At 37.8% G+C, this 18,876-nt stretch overlaps 2 protein-coding genes across 3 annotated transcripts; both read right to left on the bottom strand.

The window, feature by feature from the left end:
• Positions 1–7,683: 7,683 nt before the first annotated feature.
• Positions 7,684–9,443, bottom strand: LOC124407639 (gem-associated protein 8-like). Its single transcript, XM_046883957.1, has 2 exons — positions 8,906–9,443; positions 7,684–8,714 (listed from the first exon to the last, which is right to left on the bottom strand). Exons 1-2 carry the CDS (start codon positions 9,136–9,138, stop codon positions 8,183–8,185), a joined length of 765 nt encoding a protein of 254 aa, XP_046739913.1. The 5' UTR covers positions 9,139–9,443; the 3' UTR covers positions 7,684–8,182.
• Positions 9,444–12,548: 3,105 nt separating this feature from the next.
• LOC124407636 (TBC1 domain family member 15) lies at positions 12,549–16,758 on the bottom strand. 2 transcript variants are annotated; one of them, XM_046883947.1, is made up of 9 exons: positions 16,329–16,758; positions 15,993–16,085; positions 15,191–15,689; positions 14,542–14,715; positions 14,154–14,248; positions 13,806–14,004; positions 13,476–13,693; positions 13,017–13,331; positions 12,549–12,925 (listed from the first exon to the last, which is right to left on the bottom strand). In XM_046883947.1, exons 1-9 carry the CDS (start codon positions 16,353–16,355, stop codon positions 12,629–12,631), a joined length of 1,917 nt encoding a protein of 638 aa, XP_046739903.1. In that variant the 5' UTR covers positions 16,356–16,758; the 3' UTR covers positions 12,549–12,628. The 2 variants fall into 2 exon arrangements, with proteins under 2 accessions (XP_046739903.1, XP_046739904.1); XM_046883948.1 differs by having other exon boundaries at positions 14,542–14,646.
• Between the last annotated feature and the right edge of the window lie 2,118 nt (positions 16,759–18,876).

Here is an 18,876-nt window from a genome sequence, read left to right as displayed (position 1 = left end):
AAAAACGTAACTCGTTTAAAATGTTTCAGACTGACTGACATCGTAATTGAAAATTAGGAAATATTTTAAAACAAGTAATCATGAATACTATACGGTAATTTCAATTCAAAAAATTTATATTCTCCACCCATGAAATTCAACGACTTAAACTCTGATCACAATATCGATGATCAGATGATTTGAGTTTTCATCAAGCCAAAGTCGACGACTGAATCTTCTAACTCCTATTTCTCCGCGTTGATCCTTTGCTTACTTCAGACGACCTCTCGCAATTAGGAGTCAGTCCTCTTAAAATGATGCTTGCACGTAACCCTCTGCTGATTATATGGATTCGGCGATGATTTCTGATGATGCTCCGACCTTCGAAGTGGTGAAATAACACAGTGTCTTGTCTCCTAGCCGAGTCTGGGCCAGGGCTTCGGACCGTCGGCCAACCCAAAGCTGGTTCGTTAGCGATCCACAGCGAGGTGCGCACCCTGTCATTATACCGCTGGTCCCATCACCCTGGCCGTTCCTCAATTTTCAATCCTCCGTTCCCCTTTCACGGGCTCAATTTTTCTCCACAGCAATATCCCGTGTCTCAAGGAATCCGAATTGTTCGTATCAGGTTCGAAATCGTATCTATTCGTGCGTTAGCGTTGTTCTGATTATTACACCCAGAAAAGTTTCACCTCTTACCGATGAACTAAAGAATTCGGGCACCGTCAAAATTACGGTTTGAAAATAAGTCCCAAGTGATGATTTAGTGTAATTTTTTAGATTTCAATACGACATTTTCTGGTTACTGCAACGTTGAATCTACTTCTTGGTCGACGCAATTCTTATCTCTTCGCCATTACGATACAGTATCGTACAAAGCTTTATGTTCGAGTGAGTTTTTAAGGTTGATATAAAGAAAACTGTGTCCCTCACATCTTTCGTCTCGATCGTACAGCCTAAATCACCGCGGAATCGAGATAATTCAGCTAATTGTAAGCGCACGTCACGATCGGTGGCGTTTCCATTTACTCGGTTCCGATAATCCCTCGTTGCACGAGTTCTCGAATATTCGTGTTTCGTTTGAGAAGAGAAATATCCGTCGCTCCAAGAGCCATGGACCGCGTCCTCTGCAATGCGTGTAGGTGCGCCATGCCATGAGGAGACGGCGTTGACTAGTCAAGTCGAAGCTCGGACGACTAGGAGACCGATTCGTAACCGGGGCTGACATCGCGACACGCGTTATCTCGGTAATTAGGGACTTTCCCCGGGCAAGGAATCGGGCGAGACTTCGAACTGGTTTCTCCAAGTTCCAGGTCCCGTGTCAACCGCTGGTCTCAAGAGATAACTATTGATGGAATAGCCGAGCCCAATTCTGTGTTTCCAAAAGGTCCTGCATAGACGGCCACCTAATATGCTCTCTGACTTTTTTTAAAACCCGTTCCCACCCCACGGCCGCCGCCGCCGTCGCCGTCGAAACACAGAATCCTAGAACACGTCGGGGTCCGATTTTCAAAGCATCGACACGTTGGTGTCTGAAACGATTGATAAAGTGGTCACTCGATTTACATGTCCATTCAAAACCACATCGTATGCAATGATTTTCTCCTTGTTCTCATATCGAAAGGTTGCAGCTTAATTCGAATTATTCATTTCCAATGGCGGCAATGTTGTGAAACATATATGGGTGTCGCCACGAGACTTATGCGGCGACTTGGGGAAAGGTGGGAAGAAAATACATTGAGTGAAAAAACGGGTTGACAATGGAGCCTCGAACCGAGTCGAAACTCGATTGAATAATTCTTCCCCCTTAGATTACCTAGATTAAAGGAAACCGGGAAATCTAGGGAACCTCTTGAGGGGTTTATACAACAGGCTGAATTGATATCAGGGTGGAAACGTCTATCGTCGAAGAGGTGAAGAAGAAAGTAAACTCGAGACTAGTTTTTGATCCGTTAACGGTTAATCCGTCGATCAGAACGTAAGTCATTCGTTCGTTGAAAGTAAGTTCTATTGGTAAAATACCTAATACTATTAATTATAGACAGTTACGATCCTGTCTTTATACCCTGCATGCGCAATTTATATGGGTATTGTATATAGCTTGCAGTAAGGCGTTTAAAAATGTTGATAATATACAAGTTGGTAATCTTTGCAGAAGAATTTATAACGATAGTAGGCAATAAATTCATCCACACGGTTCAGGACTAATTTAATTACACAGCGCAGGGAATTGCCTTCCATAATTCAGGTAAACTTACGACTACGTTTTGCGAATTTGTAGAGGATGAAGAAAAGAAAAAGTACAGCTCATTGCACCTTCTTCTCGTCAGGTTGTATATTCCCAAAGACGGTTCCAGGTCAGTTTCCAAGATACGAAAGGTGTAGGCGGAACAAACGAAGCTTTGAACCTAAGCCGGCGTTCCACCGCGCAACTCGAAGCGCCTTGCATACAACGTTCCTTAATTCAAGGCCTTCGCGCCCTCAGTTTTACCTGCATATAGACACCGAGAAGGGAATTAGAGGGCTGGCCTTACGGTCAAGTAACTAATTGTTATTGTAACGGTCGAACGTGAGTGGAGAAGGAAGTTCCGTGGCGAGGAGAGAAACGAGAGGAAGAGAGGAAGCAAGAGGCTGAAGTATACCCATGAAGCCGATGCGGAACCGCCAAGATGCAAGGGTTGAAGTGAGAGTGATTTTTAACTCTCAAGTCGCCTTCAAACTTTTCGTCGATGATGGATTGCCGGGCTGTTCCGTCAGCCAGTGGTTATACCTATAGATTCTCAGTACCTTGCACGTTACTTACTTCACCCTGCCCCTCATCGCATCGAAGGAAATTATCCATTGTTGTTACCGTACAGTCATTATATCTCTTTCGTTTCTTCCCATGACCGAATAATATAAGATAATGTGGATGAAAATGAATTTTGATAATCTAACCAGAAGAATCAGTATATTTGTTACTATCATTTCTTATTACGGTCACTTGTACGGTACATATAAAAATTTTTCTGGTGGATATTGCAATGATTTGATAATTTTGGTGAAACGTAGGTCTTGCTTAATTGAAAAACGTAGTCAACTAAAGGAAATAGGATCTAATGTTGCTATGATCACGATAAATAGTTATTGATTGTACCACATCTTTTCATGATTCCAACAATATTTGAAGTGTTATTGTAGCGATACCCATTTCACTAGAATTTTTTAGTAACTAGATCAGATAAGAAAATTTTCTCCGTGCAACTGCACAGAATAATAGTTATAAATTACAACTTACGACCGAGTTATGAATACACGAAAATATCAAAATGAATCATTCATTATTCAAGCAATGCGATGGAGATTGCGTTTTATTTGCGGCACTGTGAAATCAACGCGGTGCACTGTGAATTTATTTCCATGTTCAAAACTTGTTCGGTTTTACATACCGATCTGGACTAACGGTACATGACATTTGATTGTGAAATTTGCAGTGATTCCGAATGTTAAGTACAGATTCACTGCAATTACGATGCAGGACTTCGGTCACTTCAACCATTATTCTTTCCTGACCAAACAGAACAAATCATCGGTAAGCGATGACTCTGAAGTTATATAATAGCAGTGATTTTTACTACCCATCTGAGACAACAAACACAGTTTCCAAGAGGTTATATCGCGTTTGCTGAAAGAATTTTGAACTGAATCCTATTCTCAAGACTCGTTAAAAAGATATTTTTAAGTGGTCATGAATTATTCCATATAATATGCAGAGGCGATAAGAAGGGAAAAATGTGTTGAATTTGATGTTCAGTTGAATAAATTGTTCAACGTTTACGATCCATGTACCTATGCAAAATTTAAAAACTATCAAACCCTGTTATAGTAGTGACAGTGACATTGGAAAAACACACAAAGGATTTGCTGAATTCTGAAGTGAATTTACAATATCAGTAATGAAGAATCATTTGCCTGCAGTTATTCTAATGTCAGTCAAAATTATCATCAAAACTATTTTATCTTTGTATCATACTCATTCGGCCATATTTTTCTATTTGGAAAATCAAAATCTGAATCTAGTTTGAGAGATTGGTTTTTGAAACCTCGATTATCGCGTTGTACGAACCGCGAAGAGAAATCGTATCGCGTCTTTAGTACTACAAAGGTTAGTATTCGAAAGCGCTACCATACAAGCGTGTTTTGTACATACGGCAATTTCGTTTTGCACGGGGACAGATTTAGTGTTTCACCCTTAACCTGGGCGTCAATAAGGCGCACGAAATATGTATCGTACCTTCGTACACATACCTACCAAAAATCCTCCGGGTCTTGGCCACACTAACGCCAACCTAAACTAATCTGATTCAAGCATCGGTTTAATAACTTGTTTCAAGGATATATGAGTATACGTGGTATACGCATGTCAAGTTCCCTGAAAGATGGTTGCATGAGCCAACAGAGTATATATATATATATATATGCACCGACATGTTGCCCGTAAATGAGCTACGGCACTATAACAGCAACAGTCAGAGGGAATTAATGGAACGACCATAAAACAGATTTTTCCACTTCTTGTCACCCGTAAGAAAACCAATAGTATATAATAGCTCAGAGAGGTTCCAAGCGGATTATAAAAAAACGTAGCGAAAATTGCATGACTGCAAACTATTCAAGTGACAATTAACTGATTTGACAGTACTTACAGAAGATGAATTGACCTACCACTGGGGGATGACAATACATACGTGTTGCAAAAATATTAAAACTTTGATTAGCTTTCGGATTGCTGATTAAACGATCGTTCGTGTACATAATATTATGTATACACATATATGTACTTGCAACTAACTAAGTACGCCTATCTGTAGATTGTATAATGTATATACTATGCGTGACGCAACTATTTCACTTAGATGCTCTATTACAATAATCTTAAGTGCTTGTTGTTATAGTAGTTCGCCTATCGATCTGCTGATCCAATCTATGGATCACGACCGTCGATTCTAGGAACTCTCGTTTCTACCGCCGTTATATTGCTCGGTATAGTCGTTTGGGATCGCTAGATGAGTAGCGGTGTCCATTTCCGGTCGATCCGGATCAGCTACGTCGAAAAATTCACAACTTTACAAGGTCACGCTCCGACGGAGGAAGAAGGAGTTGATTTCATTGTGAAGGTTTAAGGTTACCCACCTTACGTCAGGAAATGTGTATGGATACAAAGAAGTAAAAGAAGAAACGAAATTTTGCAAACGCGATTTTCATTTTTATGCATGGCATCCATACTGCAGAGGGATTATCTCACAAAAGGAGCATCGCCTACGGATAGGCAACCAAAATGTCGTCGCTTGTTACAACTATTTGCAAAAGAAATTTGGGTTGCCTATCCGAGGACGACCTTCTTTTTCACGTGGCTGCGAATTTTTCAGTTATCATATATATAGCATGTAGCTGCATTCAATCACGCGATGGATATTCTCACGAAGATTCTATGACTTATTAACTGCATTCTGACAGCGAAAAAGAGAGAAAGAAAAAGAAGGGAGTAAAGGAAAAGCGAAAATACGATAAATAAAGTTAATTATATTACTCAAAATACAGTAACTGTCTTAGGTACGCTTGTTCTTTTGGCGTTAAGATTTGCTGTCACGTTGTCCGAAGTATCAATAATAAGAGTAGAAAAGTAAAGTGAAAATATGTGAAAAAAGCAATTTTCAATTGGACGGAAATTCTTTGAAATTAATAACACCCAGTTACAGGTTTGTTTTAAAAACAGTAACGTGGTCATCTAAAACATGGCGTGTAAGACTAAGCTTAATTCTACTTCAGAAAATTTAAAAGGAATTCGATTTGTTTTTACCAGACTCAGATCGTGATTGTTGATCAGTTCTCTCTCGAATCTTGGTCGATTCGACGTCGAATTTCTGTACAGTTCCGTCGACAGTCATACGACAATTCTCAAGCTGAGGCTAATTGTACAAATCTCTGCAGAGACTCAAGCAGGAATAATAGCTATGAAGATGTTTCACTTGGTTGATTGCTAAAAATGGTGGTTGTACTCTGTGCCCTGTAGCACCACCAGGTATTATCCACCTATACATAGTCGAGGGAAGTTTTTATGCTCTATTCACTCAAGCGATCGACTTGCAGAATTGAGGAACGCGCGTCACGCTTCAAAATTTTCTGTTTTATAAGTAAAGCTGGATATTTTGCTTGTTATATGCAGACCTACAAGACTATCAATAAAATGGGGAAATTCCCTCGCCAATCGCATTTCAAAGATCTAGCCTAGTCTCTCAGATAAATCATACTTCATTTTTGTTTTTCAAAATTGAATGAACCTCTCTACAAATTGTTCATCATACAACAAGTCTTCTGCAATAAATTTTTTCTCAGTGAATATAATATATGGGCAAATCTGAAAGTTATAGCTGTAGCGTGCACATCATCATTTTTTTTCAATGTGTTGTGCCAACGGTTTACAGTATCTTTGAATAATACAATCGAATCAAAAATGAACACTTATACTATAAACTCGCGCTCATATTTGCAATATGGCCTTAACGAGATTCGTTTGCAACAAAAAGTAAAAACATTTCTGATTCAAGAGATTTGAATGATGTTTGCAGCTCCGCGGACGGTGACAAAGGTTCCGAAGATCAAAATAAAGGCCAACTACTGAATGGATTATTAAAACTGCATTAAGTTAATTGGCAAATCGAGGCCTCTCCTCGCCGCCGTGCGACTTTAACGAGTAACAAATTATAGATTTATATAAAAGGATATATATATATATATATCTCTGAGAATATTACACGCAACGTCAAAAACAACGAGATTGTCCAAACGCGAGAGGATCGTTATACTTTTCTTTTGCGAGTCAAGTAGTCGGTTTTACTGTATGTATAACAAATAATAAGCTCGATCGCAAATTTTTTCCTTCCGTAAGTAGGCACATCAGATCCCAAACCCCGTGATAATGACGCGTATTCCTTGATATTAAGTCCCGCGTCCCACGCTGCTTTTGCACAGTTTTTGTAATTATTATTATTGTTATATTTTTCGTAATCGGCGGCGAAAAAAGGGTTTCTATTCTCATATTCGAATGTAATATCTGTCTGAGATGTATCGTATATATACGTAAGTATACAGTAAGTAGTAACACAATGTGATAATTATACTTCTTTCGGTTCTTTTAATCGCTCGGTGAGAGTGAATCTCGGACAAGGGATTCGTAACACGTTTTCAGAAACACATTAATCATTCCGGTCGGTGTAATAGGACACGAACTATTAATTTACCATCAAGCTTCTCAATGCGGATTATCACAAATATTAAGGATACAAATATGTTTCTTGTATAATTTGAATATCAATTTATCAAATAGATTGCTTTACATTGAAAAAATCGGAACAACTTTGATGTAAATAATTATGAAACGTTGTCTTGCTACTGATTCCGATGTCTTTTGGACATTTGAATAAATTATCCGCGTATCCACATACGTGTGCATTATAAACTATACATGCTGTTTAATGTGTCGCGAGGTAATAAAAATGTGGGAATACATTAAAAAAAAAAAAAGAGAAAAGAGAAATAACAAATAACTCTGGTCAAAATATTCAAACAAATTTCTCGGCGATATTGCAATTTGAATTTAATTAGCGGTCACAAGAAATTTTTTTGACCGCAAATAAATATTCTGATACAACGAATGTTGGTCTGAAAAAAATGACCCGAGTAAGTTTAACGATAACTAAATTTCATACATATTTAGTATTCAAATGACGACAAGTTAGATTCAATTTACAAACTCAAACATAATTTTCAATATTCGATACTTGCGATAGTCGGATGAACTTTTCTTAGATCAATCAAAATTGTGATAAAAGGTTACAAATTATTGGGTTGAAATCGAGAATAAGATAATCACGACTTAACTGCAGTTTACTGTTAGCAATTTATGTTTATACAGTGGATAACTGTATCGAAAAAATATATATATATATATATATACATTATCGCTAGATATTAATCAAATATTTTGTATAAAACTATGAGGTTCACAAAGCAATTTTTGTACGATAATACTTAGTTTAACACTGAGCGATACTTCCCTTTATATGCAAACTAAATGATTATTGAGCGGATGCGACTGAATTTCCAAGCTTTAAAATAAAGTTTGATACTAGCAACCAATGAAACAAAAAATGTAAATAACTATCTACAATTTTAGGGGAATATTTGGCCAGTATTGAGGCTTTGCTCTGTCTTTATGCCGATCCGTTGTAGCTTGCAGAGCGGTTTCCATGGCTAAAATTCTGGGACTAGCGGTACCATAAAGTAATTTAGCCCCTTCAAGTTTGGTTCGCATCCAAGCGGCGCCACCTTCGATCGGAACCTCCTCCTCAAGCTCTGCCTTTTCCCTTGCAGATTCAACGTCTCGTTTCTCTTTTAATTCTAATTTGTGCCTAATACTTTGCTCGAAAAATTTCATCATATCTTCATCAACTTGAAATTCCAGGTTATCGTTATCCGAAGCTTCTTCTTCCTCTTGCCAATTGTCGACCCCCCTGTTGTGACTATTTTGTCGAAGGCTGTCATTTCGGGCTCTTCGATGCCTGTCCTGCTTTACGAAAGAATCATTAACCCTGCGCCGAATCGAGTTTGAAGTTAACTCTCTTATTTTGTCGCGCAGAATAACGTTCTCATGTTCCAGCGCAATGCACCGCGATTTCCACCACTCTACACTATGCCTGGAATAAGAGTGAAAAACAAGTCTGACGAGCGGATATTTTGATTACTGAAATGTAAACTGAGTGTTACTTCAGGATTTTTACTAACTGACTAAGTTAAATTCGTGTTTCTGCAGAGCTTGAGATGCCTGAGATTTATTAAGAAATGAACGGGAGTAAAAAGATGTGTAAATATCGTATTTCAAGGTAACCTTTGCTGCCACTCGTGAGCGGCTTCGTAGTTTTCCCAAAACGTGTTCGCCTGCATCGCGTTCGTTACTTTTTCCTTCGATTTGACAGAGACGTAAGCATTACGTTCGGCAGGAACGAGTTTACGACGTTTGGCAAACCTAACCTCAAGGCGCGCTTGTTCACGGCGTTTAACCTTCGAGTGACGTTTTCTCTTTCTCGTCTTCGTCCGCTTGGCGTTTACGTTAACGTCCATTTCTTGGTCAAGGCCGTATCCGTAATCCGGAGGGTTGTTAAACTCTCAACGATTACATGTATGGGTTGAAGTCAAGGATGGCGAGACATGCTCAAAATCGATCGTAACTTTTCGTCTCTATTTGACAGAAGTAAGAACGAAACCGAATTGTGACAATTTCTTTTCTTCGAGCAAACTCAGGACTAATGAGTGCGAAAACATCACCATATCACTTTAAAAAACTTTCTGACAAGTTCGTTTCGATTGCGTGCGCGTCTGTAAACAACTTTCGTCGGATACGAAATTACAAACGTATCTCCAAACGCAGTGAGCTGAGTTTTTACTTCATACGCGTCGTGCAGTTTCGGTGTACACACAAGGCAAAGGCGCCTTGACTCGCATGCATCGATGTATGTTTGGTAGCAGCTAACAAGGCGGAAAGTCGAAATCGTATTAATACGATGAAAAATATATGATAAAAGACGATCCAAATATTTTTAACTAGCTTGAAAAAATTCTGAGTATCAACACCATATGCTACTGCATGAAATACATTTGAAGTTACCGGGATTAAGCTGATGAATACAGCTACTAAATTTGTAAAAAATTTAACATAAGCCAAATTCGATTTATTTCTTATGAAAGTTCATGTCACACAGAGAAGATTTTTGGAAAGAGAGTTTTAATGCTGAGGATTTTTTTACTTCGATGGCTTGATTCATCCTTTCGGTGCCTCATATCCTTCGATAAATTGCGCCTCGTTTCAATGCATGGTTTTAAAAACGAAAAATCATGCGAGTGGTGATGATCAGTTAAACTGTAGTTTTTAAAACAAAAAATTTCACTTATTCGCGATCAATTTGTGTCGAATACTGGTCCCGTTACCCTTAGAACCATTACACGCCAAGTCCACGCGTAAATAACGCAAGACTTGATAGGGTTAGTCAATTTAACGCAGGTTCAAAACGTTAAAAAATGGGCAAAATGAAAAAGAATAGAATTGATACTTGTATAAAAGTACAAAGCACGCTCTGTTAACTAAACTGTTTCACGTGATGCAAAACTTACCCATAATATGTCGTACAATGCCTGGAGGTAATAGTCGCCGCCCATACTCGTAACCAACTGCCACTGATTGCGATTTTCCAGATCACCCACTTGAAATTGTCGAAACTTATAACACATTTTTCCAAAATGAACAATTGGAGTTATATTTCACACGTATCATAGTAACGCGACTGGATTGCCGCAAGCTGGAAGACGAAAGAGAAACAATTTCACGAACAATATTCAGCCGAAAATTAAGTGTAATTCATTTGTTTTCACGGTCGTCCGGATCTAAGTTCGATCGTATAAGTCTCCATGTCGTGATTAAGAATTATTGTTGAATTATATAATCCACAGAATAAAGCGTCCCGGGACCTGCGGCGAACGCGTCTTGACTTGCCAAAGTTTCGGTCACATTTCGGATTCTTCCATCAGCCTGCTGCAACATGAGGGTTCGATCGGCAATGTTCGGACTGTATTCGTGATTTCTCGGGTATTTATTTTGTTGAGAATACCTGTCGTATCCAGCGTAAGTTTGAAAGTAAACAACAATGAAAACAGAAGATTATAACGCGCTGTTATACTGTGACTCTACGGACTTGACTAATCCTCCGTGATCTCGTCGACTGAAGTCAGTCAACGGTGGTCTGATCAATACAATAAATTTTGATACAAGCATGGAACGTGTTTACATCAATACGGCCCTCGATTGCTGCTATTTGAAAATGCAATTTTAATATTAATTTTTATTAGAAATATACACCATTGTAATGATCGCTATTGTACATTATTACTTTTTATTTATACAAATTTAAATAGAAACCTGAACGTTTGTAAGTAACGTATGTTGAAACATGAACGTATCGTCTATAACTTATCATTGTACTACTACATAAACCGTACGGTTACATTACTAAATAAGGTGTTAGTATTCAGCGTGGTGAGTATTAGTAGCTGGTTTGACGGGTATCTGAGGTACCCTAGGTTGGAAAGATTTAAAAATTTCGTTACAACACAGCATTACTTATGTAAATATATCGTTTAAATCAAGCTCACGGCCCTTCGGCTCTCTTTTTCGCAACCTTTGTCAGTTAGTATTGCTCTGTGACATCACTGGGTTATACGTATATTTTTATATTTATTACATAAAAAAAATCAGGAGCTCTAATCGAGATTGTTATAAATAACGTGTATATATGTGCGTGGGCTATAAATAACTTATATTTTTAATTTAAAGCAAATTTGAAAAAAATTCACCATGTAGTAAGTTTTAACAATGGCTGTAAGTTTAGTAATGACTATAAGTGAATCACTCGATCTCAAATGTTTATAAAAGTAACAAGTTGAATCTAATTACATAAAACTTTTACAGATATTTTGACTTTAAAATTAACTTCTGCTTAGTAAAAAAATTATTCAAATTACAGGTTTGAGTTCATTTCATTAGAATTCATACTGCAATACATTCAAATTATGAACAAACAAACATCGATTTTGAGATAGCTGCTTTCGATGTTTTTGAAATACTGTACAAACATCAAGTTTTCATTAATTCATTATTATCGAACGTTGCATAACTTAATATTGTATTATAGATGGTACGTTTGAAAATGAGACCACGGATCTGACAAACTTGCAGATAGAGTTCATCTGGAGGTTCGCAAAGATATAATGAGACATAGATTTTCATCGTTAGAATCATGAATGATGCACAGATTTCGGGATTGAAAACGCGTTGAACTATAGATCTGGCCACTTACACTCATACTTTGTATTTCACTTGATTGCTTCATAATTGATGGTAGGATTCATTATAGCATCTCACTTTGTAAAATGGACCAAGGCTAAGATACAAATTTTACAGGACTGTGCGTCTAACAATTGATAGAACTTGTGATATTAGGTAATTATATTCATTTATGCAGTGACTGGTTGTAGCCTCCTGCAACTATGCCGTGCAAATACAAATATATAAACGACGTATCTATGAACATGAACATTTTTATAAAGTTTCAATCGTGATATAGTAGATAATAATTTTAAGGCAAATTTGAAGGTTTCCCGGTTTTGCAAATATACTCTGAAACTTATCGATCCTCATAGATTCGACAAACTGGCATGTCCAAATGAGTCATACTACATAACAGAACATTTTTTTGCTCTTAAAGTAACGTAAGATTTACTAGTTACGGAGATATAGAATATTTCTATAAGGTGTTGTTATTTTTCGACGACACTTTCTACAGTAAAACATTTCAACTTTCAGGCTTTTTTTAATTTCTAGAAGAAATTTTGGAAAATGAAGTTCACCCGATTATACTAACGGATTACTTATAGGCAAACTGCTTGGTACTTTTGTTTCCTTCAATAATTTCTCGTGAAAATATGTCTAGGCTGTTATTTTTTCTGTCGCGGAGAACATAACAATTTATTAGAAAATCATTACAAAGGATATGTCGTGACCTCATATATACGATAAATTAATCCCGCGCTCGAATGATACTTCATTATTACCAAATATAACGTTCCCACTACTAGTACTGTTCCTCGAGCGCCTATCATTGCCATCAAGTTGTGGTTCAGCTGTCGCATTTTCTTCTTCTGAATCACTTATCTCTGGTTTGTGCTGCGGCTCAAGTCCAATTATAACACGAATGTGATCAGGTAAGTGATTAGCCACAGCCATAAATTGGTGGTAGATGCCTTCTGCTTTAGACAAAGTCCATGGTAGTTCGATGCGTAGTGACAAGTCGTTTATGTGCTGGAAAAATATGTTCATACATTTCTCTTCCAGGCCTTGGAAATTTGTCAGATTGGTTGGAAAAATATTTGGTTAGTGAACTAGTATTTACCTTCAGAATCTCTGTAAATCCGTAACGATTTTCCATCAATACATTTTTTTCCGTGTCTAAAACTGCCACGCAAACTAGGAGCAGGAAATTCTTGCATGGGAGATCAGTCCACAATATTTCCCAAAGTATCAATATGTCGTTCGCATTAAATTCTCTTTTAAATAAAACTAAAAGCCATCGGAAACAGAAGAACATGTTTCCGGACTCATGCTTGTCCAAATATTGCGCTAACTGGGGATCTGTTAAGACTACCAGAGAATGTAGTTGACTCAACTGCAATTTCATCCCTTCCTGGTCCATCTCAAAATTTGTACTCTACGAACATGTAATGAATTATAAAACTTCTGGACTTACAATTTGTTCATCTTCCGATCCGGAAAGAAATATTGATGAAGGAGAGTATGTGAAGTATGAGAGACAGTATGAAAAAATATGACCATTATCTTGTATACCGCATACCACTTTGTTCATGAATCCAACGAAGCACCAAAAAGCGTCGACTTCGCTGTCCATAAGACATAAAATTGGACTGAGCAAATCACTCATTCCCTGTACATAACCCAGATCAAAATTGTACATCACATAAGTCATGAGTATGTCATATAACTGTACTAAATGAGCATTGTTGTCTCCATGATAATACGGATGTGTTCTGTCCGTTCGATTTACATCTTTTTCTGAAATTATAGAATTTTGTTTATTATACCGGGAATCGGATTCTGTTTGAGTATAGCATTGAATTATATCTGAAGAAAACTATGAGGGTCCAGTGATATAAATGGCACTTGCCAATTAAACTCTTTCGATCTCTGAAGTCAGAAAATCGAGTTTCCTGTCCTGGGGTCATGGATCTCCACTGTAGCTTCATAGCGAAATATTCCTCAGTTTTTTTCTTCCTCAGTTCTATTCTTTCCGCATTTGTCGCCTCCCATGGATAGTAGTTCAAAAGGTACTTCCATACTTCGTAACGGAGAGATGGCGAAACTCCCTGAATTAGAAAAGCACACCAGATGTTCAGGAATAGCAAGAATGTAAAACAAGGGAAAACTGACTGAAATGTGGAAAGCTTTGGAAAATTTATATTCACGCAGTAACGGAAGTGTTGCAATATTTTTCGCTTATAAAATAATGACGTACCCCTCTGAATATCATCTCTTTCAGTGCCTCGGAATTTGTTATTCTTCCTTCTGGATCCTTACACCTTTCCCACTGTTCCTGAGTTAATGGTGCACCTGAGAATAGTCATTTATTGCAGCGATAATGACTATAACAGGACTGGTATCTGTTGTACCATCACGAAAAGGTGAAATAATAGGTGTATATTGCTTGAAAATGACAGTTATCAAGGTTTTGTTATTACAACTTTATTATTCTTGAAGCTACTAGACGGTCTGGTGACAAAACAAAATAATATTATTAAAAAAAATGCAAAACTGAGAGTGAGAAGAGGATATTAGTGTCACCTTGCTGTAAATAGGTAAAACCAGTCATTTAGATATGAGAAGTGAATAGAATATTATTTTACCTCTTGGGCATGGAGGTCTTGGTGGTAAAACAAGACCAACTCCAGGTTCGCCAATGACTTCATACTCCTCTCCTGCTCCATCTGAAACCGTTGGTTGAGGAATATCTAGAGTCAGGGAACGGTTCAACAGGTCAGCGACAGCTTCTTCTACACGCCGTGTTGGTTCTTTATGAACTGAAAAGCATTCGTACTAAAATTCTGAATTCCAAGTTTGTCAGTGAAAATTCAAGCTCAAGTAAAATGCAATGGGGACAACGATTATAGTAAGAGCATTGTAATCTTTCATGCAGTAAAATACGTGACCTCAAAACACTTGATAATTGTGTAGATTATTTTGAAACAATACAATGCGGAATTTTCTGCTATACTACTAACACTAAATTAAAGGTGTAGCTGATCACGCCTAATGTTATGGAAATATGATATCTTATAATTTTTTAAATGCTTATCAGCAAAAGCAGCAGATAATACTGTGCGTCTTTGAACTCTAATTACGTTATTTGTCGTACAGTGTTCTGAGTGAATTTACTTCTTACGATTAAAAGTACCTTCTTGACCATCGGTGCAAAGGCTATTACGGAAAAGATGTAACGAAAAAAAAGTAAGTTAAACACGATTCAAGATGTGGGCATTGATTCCATATACTCACGAAGTATATCGGTCAGTTTGCTGCAGGCTTCCATCGTTGTTTCGTAAGGTCTGTCATGCAAATTTTTTACAAATTTCCACACATAGTCTGAGGCATTTTCTTGAAACAGATCTAACTCGGCGAATGATTTCTCCAATACTGAATCTTCCGCATCCATGACTATATACATGTTTCGATCTTTCCTTGACTTGATGAATTTCAGGAAACCCTTAAGTGTACTGACGAAAGAGTCGGCATTGGAAAGTTGGAAATAAACAACGTAAGTCGTTCCATCTTTCAGCATGAGAGTCAGCTGCTGTCCGCATCTATTTATCCTAAAGGATTTTAGATCGCACAACAATATTCTGACTGTTCTGGACCGACCCAACGAGTCTGGTCCCTCTGATACTGTTCGTATCCGTGTGTGCGTGTTGACCAACGACCATTCTGGGTCTTGGTCTTGACTTTCCGAAACCACTGAAACCTCGACCGGCTTCCATTCCAGGCATTTCCCGAAGCTCTGAAAGTGAGAGAAATGTTATTGAAATAAAAACTTTGCTAATTTTGGATAAGGCTGACGACAGTGACATTAACGTAACGAAATATAACGGAAAAAAACCACAATTGTGTAATTTTAGAACTGCTTTCAAGGAGTTGGCTTTTCAAAATGAGAGTGTGTTTTGTTTATTACGGTTTACTAAATTTTGGACATTGCTAAAGATGCGAAGTAACGATTTTTCCTGAACATGCACTATTACAGTAACATTACTAACTTCATCCTCATGATTTTCATAAACTTGGAATCAAATTGCAAAGTACATACATATTCAACGATCGAAAATGTGCCCGTACTGTGAACATCGTCTTCCCTCGTGTTCGAACCTCTGAGCACGACGCCGCTGTGGATGGATATATCCTAAACATCGAAATAAGAGAAATTATAATACAGATGTATTTGCAAGGTATATATGTGTGTGTAATTTGCAAAGTATAATTTGGCCGTGTCGTGACCCTGTGACTTTGATGTACCATGTGGGCGTATGGAAATTGCACGTCATTCTGCGGTGATAAATATTGACGTGAAAGTCAATTGTGGGCGGTGACAATAGCCACAATACTTGGATTATGCGAGGTCTAAGAGATATGTTTACATGATTACCTTTCCCTGTTCCGTTGGTTCGAACATTCTAACCACTGATTACGTGCCAAAGAATTAAAACTAGGTTAATGCAGTACACCAGGCTCGAAACGCGTTACTGATTTGTAATATGCAGGGATCGGTGACCGGAGAAACTTGCGCATGATACTAGCATTTGCAGACTTGAAATAGTGGACACTGTTTAAATCGTGGTCGCGAAGAATACGTCACATGTCCCTCTAAAATTTTGACATGTCGTTTTTCCGAACTATCATATGCCACTGCGTAATCCCCTAGTCACTGCGATCGAATATGGTTCGAATCGAAACACGAATATCGAATAATTTTCAACTCGTCCCCTGCAATAACTTTTTAATGACGTGATTCACTCAACTTTTACGCAGCAGCCTCTCTAGTCTCAACGCGTTTTCAACTTTCCGTCAGCTCGCCCCGCTGCACCTGCTGCTTCCTTTACATCGCAAGCAGTGAATCTGCGCTTTCGTCGAATCATAGTCTTGTTTTATTGGAATGTAACCAATCAGATGGCTGCTTTTGTTTAATCGGCGCTGTAGATGTGTCTTGACGTTGACTTGACCGGCTTTAGTAGGCTTGATAGTATTCAATTATGCCGCAGTGTCGCTAGTGATGACGAAAGAGATTCACGCGGGAAAAGTTTTTTATTCAAATTTTCGTAACAGGGGATACGGCGGATATTTCTAAGATATTATACTTCTCGATGGTATTATTTTGTAGAAATACTTGTGAAACACATTATTTACATCGAGTCAGTGATAACTCTCGGTTTATTGCACCAAGCTTAGATTTACCTGATGCAAAATCTTTGAATAGGTCAAATTTCATGATAGATTGAATTAAGCCCTACATAATATGAATGATTACGGATTCAGTTTCAATTGTACATATATTATTCAAAACGAATCACAGAATGGTAGGATGTCACTTGAAATACTCATCTATGCGATTAAGAGTATTTACTCACTTGTTGATCCCAAATAATTTCTGTCTTCCTTGTGATAATTGTTTTTTTTTTATTTTTTTTATTTTTAATGACACAGGTCAAGGAAAAAAAGTTTTATTTTGGGCTTATATTTAAACGAATAAATTTTGGTTGTGTACATCGAATAATAATCAAATATTCATTTTCCGTTGATAGTATAAGCAGCAGGTAGCAGTACGTTGAAACAGAAAAAAAAACTCTATCTTATGAAACCATTATTTTCCTGTATTAGTTACGTGGAAGAAATTAGAATTTGACATCTAGAACCCAGACTAAAAATTCGTGTTGATCGGTGTTATCTATGGCCGGTTCAAATCAATTAGCGCATGTATCCGGAACCGTGACAAGATCACACGCTACAACCTATTCGACCTTTAGACGTTTAAAAATACAATTTACCTGTCTTTATCGTCTTCATAAAATTATCACCTATTGACATACACATATCGGGTTGCTATAGGTATATTTAGTTGCAATCACCCATCCGAACCAGCTCCCATACCATACTACAGTCGCCAGAAGAAAACCACAGTATCCTTGTAGAGTTATCAGTCTTACGAAGCTGCAGGTTTGGTTAATTACATTTCGCCCATTAACGTACGACCCATTTACGAATGGATGTTTCGGTGTAAGTGGTGAATGTGGTATAGTTTAAGGCTTGGCTTGAGGCAAGAATATTTTTCAAGTGATTAGACTACTGGAGATCATCTTATGACGACTTTCAGTCGAAGTTTACTGAGTTTAGTTGTGCCGTTCTCGTAATATTAAGATCGGATTTCATTTGTTGCTTGAATGGTAACTTAAGTATTCTCGCGATATAATTTTCCGTTTTAATTTCTTCTCAGTGTAAGTGTATGGTTCTGATTTAACAACAAGGTACAAGATATGACGTCAACATGGTGTTATAACGCAAGTGCGTGTATTGTCTTTCTCCTGCTGAGCAGTGGCCACTTGGCTCATTTCGAAGTCTTGAAAGAAAGTGAAAAAATGCCAATTTTCGAACAAATGACGCCTCCAATAGCGTCATTACCGCAAGGAACAATCCAAGGTGTAAACATGATCAGTTACCGGAACAGAACCTTCTACGGTTTCAAAAGAATCCCGTTTGCTAAGCCACCGGTTGGAAATCTCAGGTTGGTTATACTGGAAAATTTATTCTAAGTATTTTCACAATATTCACTTCGTCAATCGGTTTTGAAAGATACAAATATCGATGAATGGGTAGAACATAATTGAACGTAACTCGGTCTTGGAATTTCTGAAGACTCTGCACGTAAGACCCAATCAATTCGATTATTGAAATAATACCAGTGTACATTGATTTCCGTATTATATTGCATCCAGGTTCAAAGGACCTGTCCCACCGGATGCTTGGAATGGGACTATAGATGGAAGCCGTGAATCTCCACCGTGCACTCAGTTGGATTCCCTTACCAATGGCAATGTGACTGGGAGTGAAGATTGTCTTTATCTTAACATCTATACTCCCCGGGTAAATATATGGGTCATTCTCCAAATTCCTGAGAACCTTTTGCACTTTACCATTAGCAA

The sequence above is a fragment of the Diprion similis genome, chromosome 6 (assembly GCF_021155765.1).
Source record: "Diprion similis isolate iyDipSimi1 chromosome 6, iyDipSimi1.1, whole genome shotgun sequence".
Classification (NCBI taxonomy): Eukaryota; Metazoa; Arthropoda; class Insecta; order Hymenoptera; family Diprionidae; genus Diprion; species Diprion similis.
The sequence above is the reverse complement of the archived record's forward strand: the minus strand, read 5'-3'. Positions and strand labels throughout refer to the sequence as shown.

Coding starts and splice junctions, on each gene's coding strand:
- LOC124407636 (XM_046883947.1), bottom strand. CDS start 16,355: ATGTTCGAACCAACGGAACAGGGAAAG. Junction 14,005..14,153: donor AAGAGATGATATTCAGAGGG/GTACGTCATTAT, acceptor TTTCTAATTCAG/GGAGTTTCGCCATCTCTCCG. Junction 13,694..13,805: donor AGATCGAAAGAGTTTAATTG/GCAAGTGCCATT, acceptor CTATAATTTCAG/AAAAAGATGTAAATCGAACG.
- LOC124407639 (XM_046883957.1), bottom strand. CDS start 9,138: ATGGACGTTAACGTAAACGCCAAGCGGACGAAGACGAGAAAGAGAAAA. Junction 8,715..8,905: donor GCTCACGAGTGGCAGCAAAG/GTTACCTTGAAA, acceptor CTCTTATTCCAG/GCATAGTGTAGAGTGGTGGA.